The sequence below is a fragment of the Rhopalosiphum padi genome, chromosome 2 (genome assembly GCF_020882245.1).
Source record: "Rhopalosiphum padi isolate XX-2018 chromosome 2, ASM2088224v1, whole genome shotgun sequence".
NCBI lineage: Eukaryota > Metazoa > Arthropoda > Insecta > Hemiptera > Aphididae > Rhopalosiphum > Rhopalosiphum padi.
This window is the reverse complement of record NC_083598.1, coordinates 73519581-73543492: the sequence shown is the minus strand read 5'-3', so window position 1 is coordinate 73543492 and position 23912 is coordinate 73519581. Positions and strand designations below refer to the sequence as shown.

General features: G+C 27.7%; 3 protein-coding genes across 3 annotated transcripts; 1 reads left to right on the top strand and 2 right to left on the bottom strand.

Moving 5' to 3' along the window:
* Positions 1–667: 667 nt before the first annotated feature.
* LOC132919554 (histone-lysine N-methyltransferase trithorax) lies at positions 668–11996 on the bottom strand. The gene is given in 21 exon segments (XM_060981241.1): positions 668–1555; positions 1643–1789; positions 1852–5944; positions 6053–6165; positions 6234–6395; positions 6470–6592; positions 7219–7341; positions 7412–7471; positions 7473–7619; positions 7703–7806; positions 8061–8139; positions 8141–8176; positions 8179–8246; positions 8986–9261; positions 9330–9393; positions 9395–9624; positions 9686–9854; positions 9856–9869; positions 9933–10095; positions 10694–10819; positions 11098–11996. Coding segments are annotated over 21 exon segments (6633 nt in total). The 5' UTR covers positions 11260–11996; the 3' UTR covers positions 668–1381.
* A 3482-nt stretch (positions 11997–15478) lies between these two features.
* Positions 15479–19046, bottom strand: LOC132919635 (DNA-directed RNA polymerase II subunit RPB7). The gene is made up of 7 exons (XM_060981370.1): positions 18807–19046; positions 18632–18741; positions 18157–18367; positions 17846–17911; positions 16556–16627; positions 15683–15716; positions 15479–15604 (listed from the first exon to the last, which is right to left on the bottom strand). The coding sequence occupies exons 1-7, from the start codon at positions 18816–18818 to the stop codon at positions 15591–15593; spliced, it is 519 nt and encodes a 172-aa protein (XP_060837353.1). The 5' UTR covers positions 18819–19046; the 3' UTR covers positions 15479–15590.
* Positions 19047–19299: 253 nt separating this feature from the next.
* LOC132919634 (trafficking protein particle complex subunit 5) lies at positions 19300–21179 on the top strand. Its single transcript, XM_060981368.1, has 4 exons — positions 19300–19758; positions 19827–19953; positions 20150–20332; positions 20954–21179. The coding sequence occupies exons 1-4, from the start codon at positions 19421–19423 to the stop codon at positions 21050–21052; spliced, it is 747 nt and encodes a 248-aa protein (XP_060837351.1). The 5' UTR covers positions 19300–19420; the 3' UTR covers positions 21053–21179.
* The last annotated feature ends 2733 nt before the right edge of the window (positions 21180–23912 follow it).

Sequence of the window (23912 nt, the reverse complement as noted above, 5' to 3'; positions counted from 1 at the left end):
CCACGACTCAATTTTTAATTATTTATACCATATATTATTTATTCAGAACATAATATTTTAAAAAACCACATATTTTAATTTATATTTTTTTCCGGGACCCAATTTACCGAGATAAGGTCATTTGGGACTTAATTTACCAATCCCTATAAGAATGACCCTTTAATGCATAAGTTATTATTTAACTTAATACCTATTTATAATTAAATACCTTGAATCTAGATGCATATATAATACTGCTATTATTTAAAGTAAGAATGCTATTTAGTTTGGGGAACTAAAAATAAAAAATAATAAAATGTTCATCTGTAGGACAAATACCTAAAAACCTTAAATTTATATCATATTTAACGTAGTAACTTTATACTTGGTATCTGGTGAGTTGTTTTGGGGTATCATAAGGGACCATTATGAGTTTCACTCCATTCATACTTTGTTTTTTACACTTTGATTCCAGTTCAACAAATTAGAATGATCTCATATACAAATATAAGTTCTTGAATACATTAAACTGTTAACTGAACAATTCTTTAATATGGACAACTAAAAATAAATATTTAAAAAAAATATTAACTTATAAACTTCAGTAATAATTTTAATCTATATCAGATTAAAAATGATCTCTTAGATGTTATTTATAAGCTGAAATTAAAATAAGTCAAGAGTGTCATAAATTTGATTTATAACTTTATTATCACATGTAAATACTACTTAAAAGTGATGGTAGAGGCAAAAAATAATATTTCTTAAATTAATTTTCAATATTGTATAAAAATAAAATTATGAGGTAGTTTTAAAGTACATTAAAATAACATGACATACATTTATAACATAAATTTACATAATTAATTTTAAAACATTTAAATACAAGAAAATAAATTCATAATATAAAAATTATAGTTAGAATAACAATTATTATTAATTACTTGTTAATTGTATTAATAATTAAATAATCATTATATGAGCTATATTTTATATTGTAAATCAAGATATTTCTAGGTATATTTATTTCCTTGACTATTAGCTACTGAACTGCATGTTTTCAATTGTATGTGATTATAATAATTTACAGGTGATGAAAAATTGTGATGTAGATATTCCATTAATATGAAAGTACAATTATTGTATAAATTAATTACACAAATTTCATCAAATAATTAGTAAAAAATTAAAACTAATTTATAGTACAAAAATATTCATCTATCATTAAAGGTAACAAAATTAAACAGTTATAAATAGAAAAAAATAATAATTATAAAAAAATAGCCTAAAAGTTCGTTTAACATAGATAATATATAATTAGATCTATAAGGTACTTCAAAATAAATATATATATTTAATGGCAAATAATTTTAAAGGGCACAGAAGACTAAAAAAAATAATGTTAATTTAGATATTTACGACATTTTCTTGAAAGACAATGGCACGTAATTTTGTCATCTTCTAATGGGAATTTATAGTCATATGTGAGTTCTTCGCCTTGCAGTAGTTTTCTTTTAGCCAAAATCATTATATGTTTTTTACCATGGATTGTTTCAATTTTTGAATGACAATTAGGCTGTTAAATGAAAATATTTCATTAGTTGATTAGTTTATTAATATCTTAAGATAAAACACATAACATTTATATATGAAATATATTTACTTCGCACGAATGATTAATAAATCTAGAAGAGTTTCCATTCATTGTAGCATCTACAACAATATCCTGATCGATTCTGAACATGTAACAGTCAATCCCTTTTTTATTATAGAGTTTTTCACGCACATCGCTTACTTCTGATCGAATAACCTGCAAGAGATAAAAATAATTGATAAATAATAAATTTAAATATAAAAAAAACCAACACTCACCTCGCCTGTATACTCAATGACATACTCCCCTTGTTCAATGTCCCTCAAACAAAACAACCCACGCCCATGAATATCTGATCGATATACACCAATAGTGCTGGTCAATAATTTATTCATGTTTCTATATTTCATTTCATTGGGCAAGGAATTAGCACGGCGACCACCAAAGTCTTCATTATTCGCTAACAGCTTTGGAGGTTTTCTGTGCCTGGAAGCTAACCAACTGAACATATCATATCTGTTTTTTCTAACTACTATTCCTGTACGAGCACACCCTGAATTATTTTCTGTAGTGGAACCAACAACATCAGCACCTTTATGGTATACTGGTTTGTATTTAACAAATTCTTTTGCACCCGAAAGTTGTTCTAAAAGATACTTTAAAAAATTATTGCTTAGGCCTAGAGATCGAATTGCTGCTGTTATATCACTTGCATATGGATTGCTTGATGATAATTGAGGCATTTTACGTTCATTCCTTGATACCTGAACAGCATCAAATAATTTAGACCAAATTTCAACAAGTGAACGATCTTTACAGAAGACACCATCAGCAGAACTCATTTCAAACATGAGGTGAGGTACTGTCTGTTCACGTTCTGCTGCAGATGAAGACCATTGACGCCCTGGATAGGTTATATGATGGTCAGTTTGTGTTTTTATTTGTGATGAGTTTTCTTGAATACTTAAAGTAACTTCTTTATTTGATGAACTAACTTTTTTCATTTTATTTTCAGTAACGTTATGGACATTTGGCAAAATACTTTCACAAGTATTAGAACATAAATTTTTTTCTATGTGTGATTTATCATTTCCAAAATGACTAGGACTAGGTGATAGTATTTCTACTTCCATAGGTTCGTAATTTTTCAAATTTTTATTAACTAGCATTGAAGTACTTGATTGCTTATCTAAATTTAACAACGGTACATTTATATCTGTAACTAAAGTGGATGAATATGTTTCTATTTTGGACACGTTTGATTTTTTTTCTACATTTTGTACAAGTGATTGTGGTGGCTCTTCTGACTGCTGCATATAAGAGGGTTTTTCTATTTCTAGTAATAATGGCTTTTCTGAACTTATAGAAATATGCTCACTAAATTGTAATTGAGGAATTGATGAATTATTTAATTTTTGTTGATTTAAAGACTCAGTATTTCCCCCTTTTAAAAATGAAGAGTTTATTTTTTCTAATTGTCTGTAACTCACTTCATTTGTTATATTTTGAGAAGGTAACACTTTTAAGGTTTTTACTGATGAATCTAAAGGTTTTTGTTCAGTTTTTAGAGGTGAAGATAAAGCACTATTTAATTTCAATGAACATGGTGTAACATTTGACACAGCATTAGATGGTGGTGAATAACCCAATTTTACTGAAGAGGACTCTATGAATTCTGTTTGTACTGAAATGGGCTTCACTGTATTTATAACAGGAGTTGATATTTTAAATAAATGTGATGGTTCAACACATTTTGGAAGTATTTTCTTTTCTTCAATTCTTCTAGGTGAAATTTTCTGTTCTTCAATTCTTTTAGATGGATATGTTTTCATAGTTGGTCTTTTCCATGGTTCTGGATTTACGTTTCTCATGATATTCATAACGCCATACACCTGATTTTCTACAGATTGCACTAAGCTATTAGGTATATTTTCTTTGGTATCATAACACTCAGTTAATCGCAATTTACGGTTAGAATAGACTTTGGGCTGAGTACACACTACTTTACGTTCAGTTTTTATTTCAGACGTAATATTATATGACCACTCATTTGAAATTGTTGGATCTGTATTAATGATATAATATTGATTTGAAATTGGTTCTACGGGTTTTGTAGGTTGGTAAATTTGAGGTGATTGAGTAAAAGTATAATTTGAAGACATAGTGGTATATTGATCCAAACCAACTATCATGGGTTGTGAACTAAATAATAAATTATTACTCTGAGAGACATACATGTCTAATGGAGGGCTGTTTAGAACTACTGTAGTAGGATCAACAACTGATGGTTGTACTATAACAGTTGGTGAAGTTTGATATTGAAAACATGGCAAGACAGATTGTGTTGGAGTACTATTTATTGTTATGTACTGAACGTCAGACACAGAAGGTTGGACAAATGAAGTATGAATAGGCTGAAGTATAACAGTATGAGGTGGTTCATCTTGTTGTTGTTGTTGTTGTTGTTCAGATTCTATTTGAGTGGTAGGAATAACATTTTGCTGAGGAACAATATTTTGATCTTCTATTTGTACTACTTCGTCTACAAGTGGTAAACAATCATCTTCAATTTTCTTATCACATTTGTCGTCATCACTAGATTCACTGTCACTATCTATATCATAGTCAAAATTACAATTTACCAAATGCCTTTCATAGCTTATACTAGTTCTATATGTCCGGTGACATCTATTACATTTTACCGGTTGGTCATTTGTGCAATCATCAATGACATCAGTCAAGTTGTCAAGTTGATATAATTCAAACTCTGATTCACAATCGCTTGAATCATACAACCCATCAAATTGGGGAATTGCTTTTGGTTTTAATCCATAACTATTTGAAAATATTTCCATTCTACAAGTTTCATCAATTGTTGATTCAAATTCAGAATCTGTATCATAATTAGGGTAAGCAAAACAATCAATATTACTATCCATTTTACAACGTTTAGCTTGAAAAGTAGAATCAATTGGACATTTTCTTTTTAAAGCTTCATAACACTTTTGTAAGTTATCAACCTGAATGGACGTAAACAAATTAATATCTAAATCTTGTTTACAATTTTTGTCTTTGGTAAGCTCAATTTCATTTTCTTGTTTATTATGATCAATAGTGTAGTTAAGTTTGTCAAATTTTAACTTTTCTACATAATTTTCCATCTTAGTAGTCCAATTGTACTGAATTAATTTCCAAGGTTCTTTTGTTGACCAATAGTATCGTTTTGCTTTAAAATTAATAGGAAAAATAGATTCAACACTGTCAGAAAGAAATGGATGTAAATGTCCTATACAACTAATATATAATGAACCAATTAAAATATGAATCTCTGAACTTTCTTTACGCTTTTGTTTGATGTCTTCTTGTTCTATGTAAATCAGTCTTTCCAATGTAAAATCTTTAACACTACAGCGCGTATCAGATGCATGGTTATTACAATACACAGTTTTATTCTCATTAAAAACACAAAATACTTTTCTAGCACATTGAAAATGATATGTCTTCACACAATTGCGATAACAACATCCAACACTTGCACCTTTTTCATTGCAAACTACACATCGAACAAGTTTACCTCTAGATAGAGCTAATTGAACATTTTGTAACGATCCATCAATTTCTTCAAAAACTTCAGAAGACCATAAAGCACAGTTGGCATGGGCCCATATATTATCACCGCAATAAAGAAGTCTTCCTTCTCGCATTGGAATGCCTTCACCCAATTTCTTGCAAAATTGACACACTCTTGTATCATCTATTTTTGGAGTCAAATAATAATTATTTTCATCATTACCGATAATATCATGTAGAGCTTTTATATCAGAATTTAGTAAATTAAATGAAAATTTTGGAATAAACTTAGGTGGACTTATAATTGGTAATGTACTTGATGAATAGGAACTTTTACGAGGAGAGTTCTTTTCAAAATCGGAGCTGAACCATGGAAAAACTTCAGTAACAATTTTCTTATATTCTAACCGAAGTTCGGGCACATCAAATTTATCAATGGTACTTAACATGTCATCGTTAAATTGACAAAGGGATTCATATTCGTTGTTATTGACTTTCTGCTTTATTGTGACTAGGGTTGGAGTACCTTTAGACCATCCTTCCAATCCATGACAAACACATTGTTTAGGAATTTCAACAGTAGTTTTATTTGTAGCAACATTAGGTCCATCAAGTGATGGGAATTTTGGTATGATCAATTTTTTACATACACAGCCTGGTGATTGTTTTTGAGGACTCCATTTAATAAGATCACATGTTTTTTTATTTTTTCCCAGAATCAATAGAACAGTCATAAAACCACTCTTTAATGCTTCGTCAACATAAGCTCGCCACGGAACAGTGCTATCAGTAGTACAATTCCTAAGAATAGAATTTTACATTAAAATGATAACAAAATAGAATTCATGTTTATAATTATTAATTTATACATTAATTTTAACTATTAAAAAATATATATTATAAACTTACTTGCAAACATACTCAACAACTTCAGGTAATGTGCTCAAAACTTCATATTTCTCATTTGATAAGCCTTCACATTTAGAATGAACCCAATGTTTGCAAACTGCACATTCCATCATCTACAGTAAAAGAAAATTATTTTGATTATAATTTAAAATTAATAATCATTAAATCATGTGTAACTTACCTTTGTTTCATAATCATCAGTCTCGTAACATTTTTGACATAGTGGACAAAAATTACCACGTTGTCTTAATTGAAAGCACATAACACACAGAGCTAAATTACCAACAAAATAATCAACTTGAGGTATATGGCAACTTTTGCATTTTCTACAAGGTGGACAAGCCTACAAAAAGTTTTTAACTAAATAACTAAATAACAATAATAAAATATTAAAGATATTTGTAATATCTATATTACCCATGGCCTGTTTCTATCATAAACAATTTTGTCAACAAGACAATGATCATGATAAGAATCCTTACACCGTTGACAAGTTAATTTTGGTCGTGTTTTACCTCTACTTTGACAACCTTTACAAATCTGTAAAAAACCAATATTAATAATAACGAAACCGGCAAAGTTGATTTTACATTATTATTAAATGGGTCATTTAAATAGATGAGTTAAATTTGAATATAAAGACAAATAATTATATAAAAAAACAACTATGAGAGAAGTAATTATATTTATAGCTACTATCGTATATCAAAATAAAATTCTGTTAGTTGATAAGCGCATAACCTGAAAATGGGGAAAAAAACTTAAAAAAATATAATTTTTTAATATAAACGTTGTTTTTTTTAACAACTTGAAACAATGTAAAAATCAAAAATTAGAATATATGCATAATTTAAGCATAATAATGGGGTGAGCATGCTTAAAAAATCACCTTGTATATATATAAATATTAAAAAAAATCCAAAATTTAAATTATGGGTAAATTTTTTTTTATATACTCCATATGAATATTAATGCTGAGTACATGAGTACATATAATACATAATTTCGGTATAGAAAATTATGTTCAATGTTTCAGTATTTTTTCGATTATATCAATATATCTTATATTTTTGGCATTCAGTTTTTATACATTTTAAATTTAAAAATATGATATATACCAGTAAACAGTGCTTGAACCATCATTAATCAGCATAATTTTACTTTACCTTACATTTCGGACATGTCCAACTAATTTTTGACCATTCGCTTTCATGTGATGAAATTCCAACACCAACACCATCAACACAAAACTTGTGATAAGGTTCACAACAAGAAACGCAGTGGATTAACTAAAATTAGTTGTGTTTTGATAAATTATTGTGCAACTGTTTTTCCCCAAAATATAGTATGGTCATTTACTTTCTCCATTCCAGCACTTCCACATAAGAAACATACTGCTCGCCGAGGTATTGATAATGGGTTCAGTACCCACAATAGCAAATCCATTTTCAGCAATTCTATCTGGGTCATAACTTTCACGGAAATTCAAATCAATAGTTTTGTCATCTTCAGTGTTATCTATGTTAGCATTTAGATGATCTTGCATCATTAGATCTTGAAGTGTTCTCTAAAAAACGATAAAATCATAAGTATGAAATAATTTTGTACTAAAAAATGTATAATTAGTAGTAATAATTTAGGATTAATCACATTTGGTTGAATAGATAAATAAAAATCTTGTTCATTATCAACAGGTAATGACATTTTTGAGCATTTACTAGATGAGTCCATAACATTGGCAACTTCCATAAAAACTAAAATTAAATATTAATTAATAAAATAATCTTATATTCTTTATATTTAAATTTTACTTTGTCATATTTTTCATCACTTCTAGTATTTTTGAGATGCATTTATATCCACTGGTAATACTAAATATAAAATAATCATAATTATTAAGTTTTACAATGCAAATATACTATTAAATGCATAGCAATTAACAAATGTAAATAAGTCAAGTTGCATAAATATAAATATTTTTAACATAACCAACAATTATTGTACCTACTTAATATTTACATAATTAATTTAATAGAAATTAAGCATCTAAATACGTACTTTGGTTACCAATCAATATCTAGAGAGTTTCTCTAAAACATTTCCAAAGGTAGCCTGGGTTTGTCCCCAAAAACTGACTCAGCAGTGCGACACACATGTTTAATTCTGGGTCCTTTTGTATTAAAATATTTGAATTATTTTTATAATATTACAATTTACATTCAGTTTCTTAACACATTAAATGCCATATATAATTCATAAGTTAAGCATACTAAATCATAGCCAAAATTCATATTTTGAATAACAAATTTATATTATTTTATAGTAAGATACTTATTAGGTTTATACTTCATACCCACAAAAATGGCAATAAATTAATTGTATTTTGTAGTTTAAAAAACATTTACTTAACTACCGATCAAATATTATAACTGTTAGACGCCCACAGACTATTATAGATAACATTTAAATATATAAAACACTATAACTACTGCCTGATCGTCAACAGTTGAAAGCAACTAACATAAAATTACTATGAATAATCGTTGGCATTGAGCATGTTAAGAGGATTTCATACAGCATGTTGTCTTTATATTTACTAATGCATAACCTACCAATATTTAGATTCAGCAGTTCCAGTTTTTTGTTGTTAACTTAAATATTAAAGTGAATTGAACTATTATTAAACTTAAAGGTAAAAACATTATCTATGTTTTTATGTTGGCTTTTTATAATGTTTTTTATTTAAAGCTAATGATAAAATACAGATAATGTTCTTACTATTGAGTTTGATAATAGGTCAATTCACTCTAATATCTAAGCTAAAAAAAACAAAAATTGAAACTGATGAACTTAAATATTGGTATGTTATGCGTTAGTAAGACAGACTAATCATTCCCCTAAGACAGTCTCTTAAATAATAATTTTTAGCATACCTTTAGTTTCTAATAAGTTGGGTGTTGCAGTATTTATTGATCGAATTGATGCAACTCGTTTATTATAATTTGGTTGATTATCTTTACAAATCTCAACTTTTTTCATTTTTTTTCTTTTTATTTTATTATTGGTTAATTTTTCTTCAAGCTTTGGTTTCTTTCTACTATATATTTTTTTTGTATTGTATTCCATATCTGAATCAGACTTATCTGAATATTCATCAATGTCATTTTCACTACTATACAACTCTTCATTGCTTTCATCACTGTCTTCTTCTAAAAGAAATAATATTATAGAAATATTATTTAATATATAACATATTATATTATAGATTTTTTTTTACCTCGTAAGGCACTAATGATCTCTTTGTGAAGTTTATACTCTCGAATAATTTTTTTTTTTAAGACAATCTTCTATATTTATGGTCCATGGATCAGGTTTTTTCAAAACCCACATAAGAACTGGGGCTATTTCTCTAGGAAGTGTGTCTAATAGCCGTTGAACAGTTGTTTCTGGTAACTTGAATCGCTTCAGACACATTTGAAGCCAACATGCTTTACAGCGAGAATCAGTTGACACAATCCTTGTCACACCATTTTGAGATTTAAGCCCATTTGGAATGCGACACTGTCCTATGCCTAAATCAAATATAATTCAATAAAAAATAATCGTTAAAAAATAAATAAAAGACAAATTCACCTCTATCATTATTACAACGGTTGATAGAATTTTGATTTTCAATTGATTTAGCTATAAACTTTCTGCAAGAATCACAACTGTATGCTCCATATTTTTTTGTCTTTGCAATTGATTTATAAAAACGAATAACACCACAAACACCACATTGTACTTCACCACTGGTTTGGTTTCATATTCAGTGGACCTAAATTAATTCAGAAATTACCAACTTTAAATAAAATATCAAACTATGGAAATAAATAATTACCTCCTTTGCATGATTTTGCAAAAGTATAGTTAAGATTGTCATCTAAACAGGATACGATTGGAGATATACTGGTGTTTTTATTTGCAGTATTAAGTTCACATACTGAATTTTCTTCTTTTTTAACTTTTAGACAATCCATTTTACTTATAATACTAGGTTGAACCTAAAACATAAAGATTTAAATTATACTATTTAGTTTAAGTATGACATCAAAATATGGTCTTAATATCTTTGCAATAAAACAAATGTTAAAATATAAACTTTACAAATAATTTTAATTCAATGAAAAAATATAATAATTTGATTTAACAAATAAAATTATGATTAAATTGATCAATAAACAATATCTAGTAAATTAAAATAAGTCAACTAAAGATTTTAAATAAATCTAAAATTTGAAAAATTATAATAGTTAATGTTTTAGTATTGGTATATAGTAAGGTGCTAAAACACTATCATAAACAAAAAATAAAATAAAAAAGTTTAAATAACTTAATATAATACTAAGTACATTATGAATAAGTACATAGTGAAAATTATATTCAAATAAAAATACCTAGCTATTTTATTGTTTTAATTTAAATTATTTGTATTCTTGACAACAAATGTAAACCTAATTAAAAAGAACATCTTAGAATAAATGGTTATATATCTTAGACAAAAGTAACTTTTGCAAGATTTTATAAGACAGTAAGAGTATATAGAACGATTTTTAAAAATTATAATTATAAAATCTTAGTTATAAACAAATGGGCACTTACCATAACAGTGTCAGTGTAGTACTTGCTCCGTTGGTCGTATGGCACGACATTTCGATCACAAGTCTCTCGTAGCTTATTTGCAGTTTCTTCGCAGTCGCTATTGCTAAACCCAGCGAACTCCTGTTGCTGCTGTGCACGATAAAACAAGAGATAAACAACGATTACAATAATAATAATAATAATAAACGATTGCGTTATCATCGCGGAATAGATACGAAATCCTTTCTCCATCAGCAGGAATAGCGGGATACGCGCGATTGTGATAACGAACGGGAGGGAGTACATCACAGATAAAAATATTACAAAAAACAACTAGCTAAAACAACTTTAATTTGGAATTTTTTTCTACCGTCATCACGCCGTACTATTATTTTTTTTGAATTATTTATCATTGTTTTACTTACCTCTCCGTCCTTTTCGAACGTTGTCCGAAATACATTGAGTGCAATGGCTATCAATCGGGCGTTCTTGGCCTCGACGTCCACGAAATCGGACACGCCGACCCGGATCATCTTGCGCTGACATCGCGCTTTTGGCGGTTTGCCGAGAAACCTGGACTTGGTCATATTATCGGGGCATTACTATCGCACCGGTGAAAGCGGCTGCCTCGAAGGGACGTGCGTCACGCCAGTGCCGAGGATCGACCTGGCGTATATATTTTCTTACCAGGTTGGGTGGCGATGGAATCAGTGCGCGATGAGCGAACGAAGCGAAAAAAAAAAATATAAACAGATAAAATACTTTTTCGCTATCCAAATCGCGGGCGTAATTTTAATAATAATACGAGCCGTCAACGTTGCACGCAAAGCACGGTTGCATAGAGCAGCCCGCCCGAACGATCTTCGCGAAAGACTGAGGACACGGATCGAAAGAAACGAATCGTTAGCGCGAAAACGGTGTTGCTAATTGCTATAAAGTATGGATATTATTTATGTATTTGTGTATACAGCGCACACGCACACTCCCGTGGTCACGACGTACCGTACAATCGCAATAGGGCACGGGCACACGAAGCGCGCGCGCGGTAAAACGAAAAATGACAGTGCCTCACTGCCGTGACATACAGGCGGCGTTTTGACGTCACGTGCGCGAATGGCGCCGGACGCCGGTCTTGCGCGGTTCGGTTTGCATAGTGAGGGGGAGATTGCGCGCGCAAAGTTGATCGGAATCACACCTGTGGATCGTAGGGTAATTAACGGTCGTGGAAACATTAAAGGGGAAGTATTCAAACTTCAAACGTTCTTTTCGTAAATCAAAGAATACTACTGGATGACGGTTGTTTCGCGCCCACCCTTCAACCGGAACGCGGGAAAATCCCTCGTTGCGCTAGACCTACCCTCACAACAAACGGCTTTTGTACTACCGCGGGAGAACCCCCACTCTATCACTGACGTCGAGCGGGCACAGTCAGAGACCCCAAATACCATTTCCAACTGGCCAGGTGTTGAACTGTTGAAGCACCGAAACACATCACGTCTTAAGTACATGGTTGTAGCACAGATTGTAGTGATGATGGTACATTTAAATCAGTACAAATATAATAAATGATTTATTTTAGTTTTTCAATTTTGAATTTGAAATTTGGAGATAATGATTAATATTTAATACTAACTATAAATATTATATATTAGGTAATAGGTAATACAGATACTCAATAATTCAAACGTTCGGTAATTCAAAGCAAATGCTCGTTCTTGAAAATCTTGCGGTAATTTGAATAAAAACCATTCATTTATAAGCATTAAGTACACTCGATAATTCGAATTAAAATTTTGGGAAAACTGGCCACTAACACGTGACAATTCGAAGTTTCGTCCGTTCAATGCTCGGTAATACCAAGTTTATTCATCACCTAATATATTTCTTTTAATCTTTTCATTAATAATTTACTATACAATCGTGTAAAAATTTAGCTTACTATTTTCGAATTCCGAATTTCGATAATTATAGAATTATTATCGTAAAAACCTTATCGTTATTTCTTAATCGTCTCTTATCGTATTTTAACTCGTCGATAGCCGAATGACGAATATATAGTTTTTATTTGTAAACGTAACATTGCTCCAGTCAGAAATCAATATCGAAGTTTTTGAAGCATTTTTCACTCTAGAAAATATTATAGAATAATTTAAACTAAGTTAGTAAGTTAAATGAAGCAGAAATCAATTATAGATTTTTTTAAAAAAATAATAATCTTTTATTATAATTTAGTTTAATTTACATTTTAAAAACAATAAATACACATAACTGCAGTAATACAGCATAATTTGTTGAAATATTTAATAATTATGTACGTACTATAATAAAAAAACAAATTTTTTTTCTCAAGTCAGTAATTTTAATTTTTTTTTGCTTTTTGGTTATTTCGAACAATTCGAACTACTCAGCAATTCAAACTCTTGGTAGGTAATTCGAAATTTTTTAAAAGTCCCGCCAACTTCGAATTATCGAGAGTCGACTGTATATGATTATAAAGCGTAATGTATTATTATTATACATTCAGGCCATCCCACTTATTGACTTATTTATACCTAATACTTTGTATATTATGTGTACGCTGTAGTAGTGCTTAGTGATGGTCAAATAATTTTGTCATTGGGATTTAGGACATGGTATAGAAGATAACCATTCAGTCCATTCTACACCAGTCGTGATGCCGTGATGACTGATGAGGAAGGATAAGACAAGGGACTGATTTAATAATATTAAGGCCAAGTGCACAATTATTTTAGGGCCCTTCTTAAGTCAAAAAAAATGTTTTAGAAAAAAAATCTATATAGAGGAGGGGGGAAATTTAATAAAAAAAAAAATATTTATATATTAAAAGTATTAAATACCTATCTCAAAACACATAAAATATTTGTACATTATTAATTTTCATGTACCTACTATAAATACAATTATTTAGTAACTTCATACTTGGCCTAGCAAATTAAGGTCAACGAAAAGATAATACTAATTAAATAACATAAAATTATACTTTATTAAAATACTAAAAATACTTAAGGATTTTATTATATAAATTTAAATTAAAATAATTAATTTTCAATTTTCCATAAAAATGGAAAATAACTTATTAGTAATAATAATTATTTTATATAATTAAAATGAAATAAAAGTAATCAATTTCTATTTTTAACCTTTAGTGAGTAATGAAATTTGAAGTGGTGTCACTGGCCGCCCCCTTTACTCAAGTCCACATGTCCTGTTGTTTTTACTTTAAGCCTTCAAAATTTACTTATTGCATAAACTAAATGTATAGATTGAAAATATTATTTTTAAAAATATTCTATTTTTATAACATTTTATCATGAAAAAATTTAAAAATTACAAAAATGTCTTTCTTGCTTTTTTTCTGTAAAAATTTCAATAACTGAATCAAAATTTAATGATGTAACATAATTTTCAATAGTTAATAAAAACAAACCGTCCAAACGTTCTTATGTCATACAATACCTGTAACGTGTTTTAATTCGTTTTAACGCAGAAAAAGACAGTTCGTATTATATTTTACAAAACAAATGTTAACGGAATTAATTTAAAAAAAAAAAACAATATTCCTAGGAGCCCAAGTGCAAGTGCTCCGTCTGCACTTGCGTAAATCAAGGCCTGGGTAATACTGATTTTTTAAAATGAACTTTGTTCATTATAAACAGGCGTTGACAACCTGTGGCTATCTTTTAATTTTTTACTGTGCCCATCAAGGCATCAAATATTGCTCAATGTTTTTAAAATCATGATTTTTTATTTCAGTTTAATAAAAATAAAATTGAATACAATTTTAATTATACTTTTGATTTTGGTGGTAATTAAATTCATACGGTTATGAGTTTCTAATAGTTTCTCATATGTATAGAATTAGTACAATGAAATGTATACCATGTATTATATACTATTATACAGTTCCAGTAGTGGCTCTTTGATGAAAATTGAAAAAAAATATGGACCGCATCTGCGTGAATAAAAAGTTTTTAAAGTCGAGCTCCAATTAAAAACATGATTATAGATTTATATATTAAGCAGGCCCCATACGACTTGTAATAATTAGTCTATTAGTCGTTCGACAATGGTAGCACTTTAAAAATGTTAAGCTGGTCATTCCTTTGTTAGTCATATCTCTCATACAGTAAAGTTGAAATAGATAAATCCATGTTTGTCTATAGGTACTAGCATTGATTGTAACTTATAAGTATTTATAATCAATGGTACTAGTTATTACTGCCCATTAGGTACCCATACTTATACAGATATACAAATTTAATACAATGTTCTTTATAAGCTGTTAATTATTATTACAGGTAATTAAAAGTATGTAGGCTTAATTTATTTATATTTATAAGCATTCAAAGTCTGTCAAAATCATGAAAAATTATGGACAATTTTTATAGCTAAGACTTGAAAATTAAATAAAAAGTTTTTCATAAGCAGTAAGCAGTTCAGAATGAAATTAAACATATCTAATATAATATATAAGTGCACAATTTTTCTTTAAAGACATTTTAAGTGTAAATTTGAACGAAATATCGAAATTATGATAAACGATCTTATTATTTTACCATAGTTTAAGATTATTTGTGGCCTGTAAGAAAAATGAGATGTTTTTGTTTTTGGTTAGAAAAAATTGATCCAACCTTTACCATAATTGTTATCTGTACAAGATAGTAAATTGGATATATATTTTCATAAATCACAATTTGTTGAGAGATTTAGGTAACTAGAATTTCCTTATTTTTCTAATCGGAAGGAAAACTCATTCCTCGCCAATTAATAAACATTTAAAACTAATTATATATATATATATATACAAAATTTATTTTATGTTACTTTTTTACTTTATTTTTACATTATTATGTACATTATACAGTATAAAAAAAAATTAATTTGATGTGTCCTTGTCTTAATGAATTAATCCTGAAATAATAAGATAAAAATTGTTGTAAATAATAATATTATTGTAAGTGCCATTTTTGCAATAAATTATATACCAACCTAAATAATCATCCATCAATGTACCAATAGCAAACTGTAAAAAAAAATGTTTCATATTTTAATTAAATTTGAATATATTTTACTAAAAAATGATTTAACTTTAAATGGATTTTATTAGTCAAATTAGAAGACTTTCTATCCATTTCTAAACAATATATTTTTTTTTATAGATTAATCTATAATTAAGCTAGGTGTAGATTTGTAGGAACTAAATTTTTTTTTTTTTTGAAAACATTTTTCATCTAAAATTCAATGAAATAATATAAAATGGTGTAGTCTGTTTTATTATACAATTAAATTCACTATTTTAAAAAAATAGAAAAAATGCTATAAAATTTAGATATATAGATATTTTTACGAGCAACTGAAGGGGCTTGCCACTATTTACAATAAATTAGCTTGAATACAAATACTATAAATAACTAAAAATGTAATAAAGGAATTATTGTACTAAAAAAACTGGTCAAAATAGTTATTGAAAACGCAATGCAATAAACTACAAATGTGGTCAAATAAATTGAGTATTACAGTCAGTGGCAGCATGAATCTTCAAAACTCAAGGAGCAAGTTTTTGAAATAACCCACCCGCCCACAAACTAAATTTACTAGGACCAATATAATATTTTTAGGTTCTTAAGTTAAATTTTTTATTAACTTTTACAATTTATGATATAGATACACTTATTTTATACTTAAACGATCAATCTTCTGTTATGAGTTATGATTAAACCTGTTCAACTTAATACAATTTTTTTTTCCTATTTTCGGGGCAGGAGCAATTACTCCTAGTATTCTTATAGCAAGCCGCCCCTGATTATTACAGTAATAATTATTGTATATTTTATACAATTTTTACAATTTTAAAATACATACTATTCCTGATGCATCAACACGTGTTCCAACAATTTTTAATCTAATTGTGTCTTCCGGCTGTATTGCTATATTCTAAGAACATAAATAAATAATATTGTAGCTTACTTTATAGGAAAAATAAAACTAAATGATTATTTGATAAGTAATAATTTTTTTCCATTAGGAAAGGTGAATTTTTAATTATTTCTTTTATAGATTTAACTCTTATTTATTTAATTATTGATATATAAAAGAGTTAATTTCCTTTTAAAATGTGTTAAAAATAATTTTGGTGAAACTAAAATAATATGTGACCGATAGATGGAATGTTTGGAGGGACAAAAATTGACAAAACAAAATAATATTGAAACATCTATATCAAAATTTAATAATTTTTAACAAAAAACCTTAGGTTATTTCTAGGTTACTGCTTGTTGCCAAAAACCAAATCCAAATCAACAACCTCATTTTTAGGCAGAGTTATAATAACTCTTTTAAAATAATAGACTATTATGATTACAAGGTCTTGAATAAATTATAATATAACATTTGCATAATATGTAGGATAATGAAAGAATGGCCCAACTCAGTGTTACAACTAGAAAAAAATGTACGGGGAGGTTACAACCCCTTGACCACCCCTGGCACAACTTATTTGTATGTAAAGTTATTGAGTTGATATCTTCTCAAAGAAGCAGACAACTTTTTACAGTAAGGTCTCGCTCTATTTTTATTATATATAAATAATTTATTTTAAAGCTGTTGGAGTACAACATTTGAAATAATGGCATTCATTATACATGGAATATCTATATATTATACTTATAATTGATATGTATGTAATATTTTCGTAAAATAGGTAGGTAAGTATTTATAACATAACTGTACCTATACAAAATATATGTGACCTGTCAAATGCAAATTTCCATAGGGGAAGGGTTTCATAAATGTAGTAATTTGCCAGGGGTGCCACCAAACCTCAATACAGTCTTAATGCACACAATTAACAATTTAACTTTCTGTAAGAAAAAACTTAATATCATCTGCAAATATAAGAAACTAGCAATAACTCAAGACTTTTGGAAAACTATTCATAGAGATAGCTAATAGAAGTGGCAATAAGTGACCACTATGACAAATATCTAATGGAACAATATAGTCATCAGGTTGTATGCCGTTATTAATAGGTGGTTATTGTAAAAATGACAATGATGACTTTATTTTCCCACAACTATTTCTAAGATTAAATGTGCATTTTTCATTGTTTTTTTAATATTATAGTATGTATATAAATCAAGTGTTGTTACATACTTCTTCTTTTGATTTGTAACATGGAGGTGAAGTATTTGGACAAAACTGTAACTCTGATGGTATAGACTAAAACAAATAAAAAAAAGTATGTTTTAACATTTTTTATAAAGATTTAAAAAAATAGGTATTTAATATTTATGATAATAATGATAATAACAATATAAATATAACATACATAAATTATCTTAATTTGGTTTTATTTAACTTTTGAGATATATTCAGACATTCAGTTATATAGTATAAATATTAAATATAAATATGTATGAAACAAATAATTATTTTTAAACAATAATATATATTACGTAACTTACATGATGAGATATAAAACAGGAAAGTGGTCCGATTTCAGCAAACATTCCTACTTTGTTTAATTGAGTAACTACAGCTTCCAAAACTTCACCTTTAAAGGGCCGGAAAACAATAGCTTTATACTTCACAGTATATACTACAAATCCTTGACCAGGCAAAATTAATCCACAACCAATATTATCAATATGGGTTACAGCAATTACAAATCCATACCTTTAAAGTAAAGAACCATTGAAATTAAAAATATATATTGTCTTGCTCATTGCCGTTATGGTATAAATATCACCATATCCTGTTTTTAACCTTTATACATAAGACATATTGTGAGTTCTTAGTACAAAAAGTCCTTGGAAAATGATATAAGATTAGGGAAACATCTATTTATGATAATTTCTTGAATATTTTAAGTTATCGTTTAAAATATTTGTTTTTATTTTTTTGAGAGCATAATAAAATATCAGTTTAAAAATTACTCACTTTCCAGTACATGTGCCTTCAACCTCGCGATACAACTTTTGTTTTACTGTATCTAATAACTGTGGACCAAAATACCGAGGATGAAGCAGTACGTCGTGTTCTAGTGCGATCTAAATAACAAATAACAAATAAACAAACGTAACCGGTATTCGTTCAACGTGTTCTCTGTAATTACATGATAAAACATTTTGTAGTTCGCAGCGGTCTATTTACACGTCCAACTCTGGTTTGAAACTATCATAGGTATTAATTGGTATACAAAAAAAATAGGGATGAGTTCAATTTATGTATGAACTATAAAACAAACGCCGACTGATTAAGTGTAATATTATAAATACTAATGCCGACTAATAACGAGTAAACCGTCTAAAACAATTTATAAGTCGTTGTGTTAACACTGTTAACTGTAAACAATCTTCGTCAGTCTAATGGCTTATCATAATCTATGTTATCCAATAAAAGGTTCAATATGGGTTCAACCAAGTATCTGGTTTTTAATTACATGTTTACAACATCTTTGAATATAATTTATTTTGGGTCTTCAAGCTTCAAAGTTTAGACTTTTATTATTAATTAAATATTTATACTTCATAGTATTTAATTTACTAAATATTTAACAATGACTTTATAGTGTATATCATAATTATTAGTTAGTTTTAAATAATATTAGCGAATTCCTAATTAAAATTGAGATCGTACAACAAGCTAATCTTATTTATCAAATTATGTACTTTTGGGCCTATACACGGTCTCATATAAGACCGTGGGCTTATATATCAAATACTATAAATGATTATAGTAGTTGATTATATTTTAATCACTTGTTCGTTCAGTTTCGTGTTATTATTTACATTTTACACAAAACTTTATAATATAATTCTTTACAAGGTGAACCAAAGAATAAGTAACAATATTTGTAATAAAAATTATACTGCATTAGTTGTCAGAACCATTTTTAAAATGAACCCAATTCAAATATCGAATATGAGGCAAAAAACAAGTATACTTGATAAGTCAATTAGCAAAGGTAAAGGCGAAATCAACATGAATTGTTTTGCATTGATGTTTTCTGAACTGGTACAATACTGTCAAGGAAAGGCTCATACAGTAAACGAATTACAAATGAGGTAAGTGCTTAAAGACCTAAGTTTAAATTGTTTTATTTAATTTATGAGTAATAATATCATTTTATTAGGTTGTCTGACTTAGGACAAGAAGTCGGTATGAAATTAATAGATTTACATTTTCTACGTGAAAAAAACAGCAAACGTGAGATAAAGCTATTGAATATGCTGTTGTTTATTAAATCTACTTTCTGGAAAGTATGATGGCTATATTTTTAACATTTATTTAAATCTTTACTTGAATTAAAAATAGCATGCCATTAATAAAAATTAGTTGGAACGGGTTGAAATAATTTGTTTTCAATTAACACTATACAATACTATTCTTATAATTCATGTACTGCTTCAGTTTGTTATTGAAAACAATTAGATCACATAATTATTAAAATTTCAGAGTTTCTTTGGTCGTGAAGCTGACAAATTAGAACACTCAAATGATGACGATTCTACTTATTATATAATTGAAAAAGAGCCATTAGTAAATAAATACATATCAGTTCCTAAAGATAAAGGTAATTTGAATTGTGCTGTGTTTGTTGGTGGCATAATAGAAGGAATACTAAATTCATCAGGCTTTGTAAGTACCAATTATTTATATTACCATCATCTGCTTGATAAAATATTAAAAATAGTTAATTCAATTTAAACAGCTAGTTAATCTTTTGTTACTATACATTTATTTTTTATCCACCAAATATTAAATTACATACCTAGAAGTATATAACATTTTGATAAATAGATCGATAAAAATGTTTTTGTCTTCAGCAATATTACACACATAAATGTTTTGTTTTTTGAGGATGAATAATTTTTTTACTCTATAAACTTGCAGATTGACCATAGATTATAGTAAAACCAATTTTTTTATTTGTTTTTACTTTAATAGTTCTCTTTGGTACAGTTTCTGTCTGAAGTTCAATAATAACATTGAGAAAACTAACTCTTCAACTTTAAAGTTTAAACTATGTCTATTACTTTGATTCATACAACCATATTGCAGATTTGTAATTTTACCTTATAAGTACTGATTAGTAATAAAACTGATTTAGATAGATACAACATAGAATTATCTTCTTTTATTTATCAATTTTTGTATATTTAAATTAATTTTTTGTAAACAAGATGTATGAAATATACGCTATTTTTAGTTATTTTTATCAAATAACTGTTTTTTTAAAGTATATTTATTATTTTATAGAATGCTAAAGTTACCGCACATTGGCACAAAGGTACTACTTACATGGTAAAATTTGAAGATCATGTTATAACCAGAGACAAACAAATGGATGAACGTTAATATTGTTAAACAAAGATCTAATTTTGTTTTGTTGTTATCTATACCATGTATATAAATTTGTTGTAAATTAAATATTTTCTTCCAAAGTAAACTGAATACAATATAAACATTCACGCTAAATAAAGAACATTGCGGTATCTTTATTTAATATGATTCCTTAATTATAATTCTTTTTATATGAAATAAATCTTAAATAATAATCAAAACATATATCCTAAATCTAAGAAGCATTTCTAAAATTAATTAAAAATTGTATTCAAGACGAAGAACTTGGTTTTTCTGCTTTTGGGCTGCGCAGTTTGTATAATAGATATCCAACAGCGATGGTTCCATAGGTTGCACATACAATCTGTAATAAAAATATAAAATCTTGGTTTACTTTTTATTATTATTTTGTTAGAAAGTGTAGTTAATGAACTAACATCCTTATAAAATATTAAATTTTTAATAATTTGTTATTATAATACTAAATAAATAACATAGTCCTCTTATATCATATAAAGTAAATACAGATGATCTCAATTAAAAGAAAAATATTAAAGTAACATAGTTTAAATATACTATAATTATTATATTTATAACTGGCTATCTTAGCATAATATGCAAGCAATTGTGATAATGACAATTAATTAATTTTATAGTATATTACTTTTATTTAACAAATGCTTATACATATAATATAATTGTTAAATATTCAACTAGTTAAGTATATCATTTTTTGTAAAATATATACATTAAATCAGGACACTATACAAAACATAATATAAAAAGTAATTAATATTTTATAAGTAGCGAAAATGATTTATTATATCTACTGTATCAACAATAACAAGAAGTTATAGGTTTATTAATTGGTCACAGCTATATTAATTTTAATTGATATACATTTTCTTGCGGGGGGATAACCTTTCACAATATTTCAAATATTTATGTTTTTAATTTATATTTAATGACAAAATCTATTTGTATAATTATATTATATATATATATATATATATTATGATGTTGTAATGCCTACAGTTTGTTATGTATTTTATATTTAATGTTATAATGTTTATTTTAGTTGGTTATTACTTTTTCAATTTTATAATTTTTAGGCTATCAAATCAAAAATAATATTACTCTTACTACATTATATTAAAATGTATTTGAGTAGGTCTACCATTAACTTTTAAATGTACCATAAAACTACTTAATGGTCTAAGTTCTGTTCTTTACCTTAATTCTAATATATCATAAACTAATTTTTTTATTAAACAAATAAAGATAATTTTAGAATAATTATAGGTATAAGTAAATAATTTACTGTATCAAAACATAGACTTGTTAAAATGCCAAACAATTTTCAAATATCTATCATTGCCGTGAAGAAGTTTAATTTAGTAAGTGTACTCTAGTTGAAATATATACAATATGCCAAAATATATTTACTGTTAAATTAGCTACCTTCAAAATCAATTTACTAATTTTATTCATTCTAATGTTTAAAAACACAATATATTTTTTAATGAAGTTTAAAATACTCAAGATATTACAGCATTATCATAATAAAAATGATTTTACTAATACTTTGTGAAGATTTTCACTATAACTTATAACCATAGTTCATAATCACATAAAATGTGTGTACCCTAATTGTGCAGTTGAATCTATTATACCAAAATAGCAGTATAGAATTTCTTTTGAAAGATCAACCCATGACCTTGAATTGTCATTGAGTTGTTTACAAAAACCAAATTATAATTAATTTAATTAGCACTCACGTTAACCCGTCCTTTAGTCGTAATAGTGTTGAAGTATTTTCCGACGCCGGTCAACTTTGCGATTTCGGCCGGGTCTCCTTCTTCATGTGCCATTCTGAAATGGCCAAGTGACCCGAAAACACGTCTTTAATACCAAGTCATTGGGATTTCGGGTGTGGAAAATTAATAACGAGGGAGGGTATAGTGGCCATTTTATAATCGAGGCATGCAAACATGACGAATCGCATTAACTATTGAAGTATACTTACTTTTCTTAGTGGAGTAAAAAAACCGTACAAACAAGAAATCAAAATTACAGAATTTGATTGACAAACAAGCACGAGAGCTGATGGGTACAGGGTACTAGTCGGGAGATTGGCAGTCAATTTCCTTATCAGTATTACGACAAATATACAGTTAAATGAATAGTCTGTAGAGGGGATGATCGAGAGCCGAAAAAAATGGTGGACTAACGAGATAACGTCAACCATATGCGTACAGTGCTATCAACTTATTCTTGGTTTAAATCATCGGGTACTCTATGGTTTAAATAGGTACGCATTTTTGAATAATAATATAATTTAAACGTGCGAAAATATAACTTTGAATTCTTAGTAAAGCATAGTAATATTTGTGATTAATGGTCAGGAGCATCCCTAAACTGATTTTATAGGGGATGAACCTGTGAACCTATTTTTTAAATTAGTTTTTACTATAGCTGTATTTATCGAATATATAAAATAACTTATAAGTTATATCTACTTAAGTCAATTTTACTTTGTGTTCTTTGTAATGAGAGAATGAGAGATTAAACTAAAAATTTGATCACGTAAAAAATAAGGTTAATATATTGGTTACGGGTTAATAATCGAACAACTAGATATAAATTATTTATAATAATTAATAATTTGTATATTTAATATTTCTGTACGTATGCACATCTTTATTAACAAAAAAATGACTGTGCTAGCATAAGCGCAATTTCAGGGCGGCTTGGAGGCTAAGCCCCCCCACCCCCAAAATCAATCGAAGCCCTCCCAAAATGGTTTTTATATATACCCTTCCACTTTTGTATATCACAGGGAGCATACAAACAGTACATAGGTACATGAAAAATA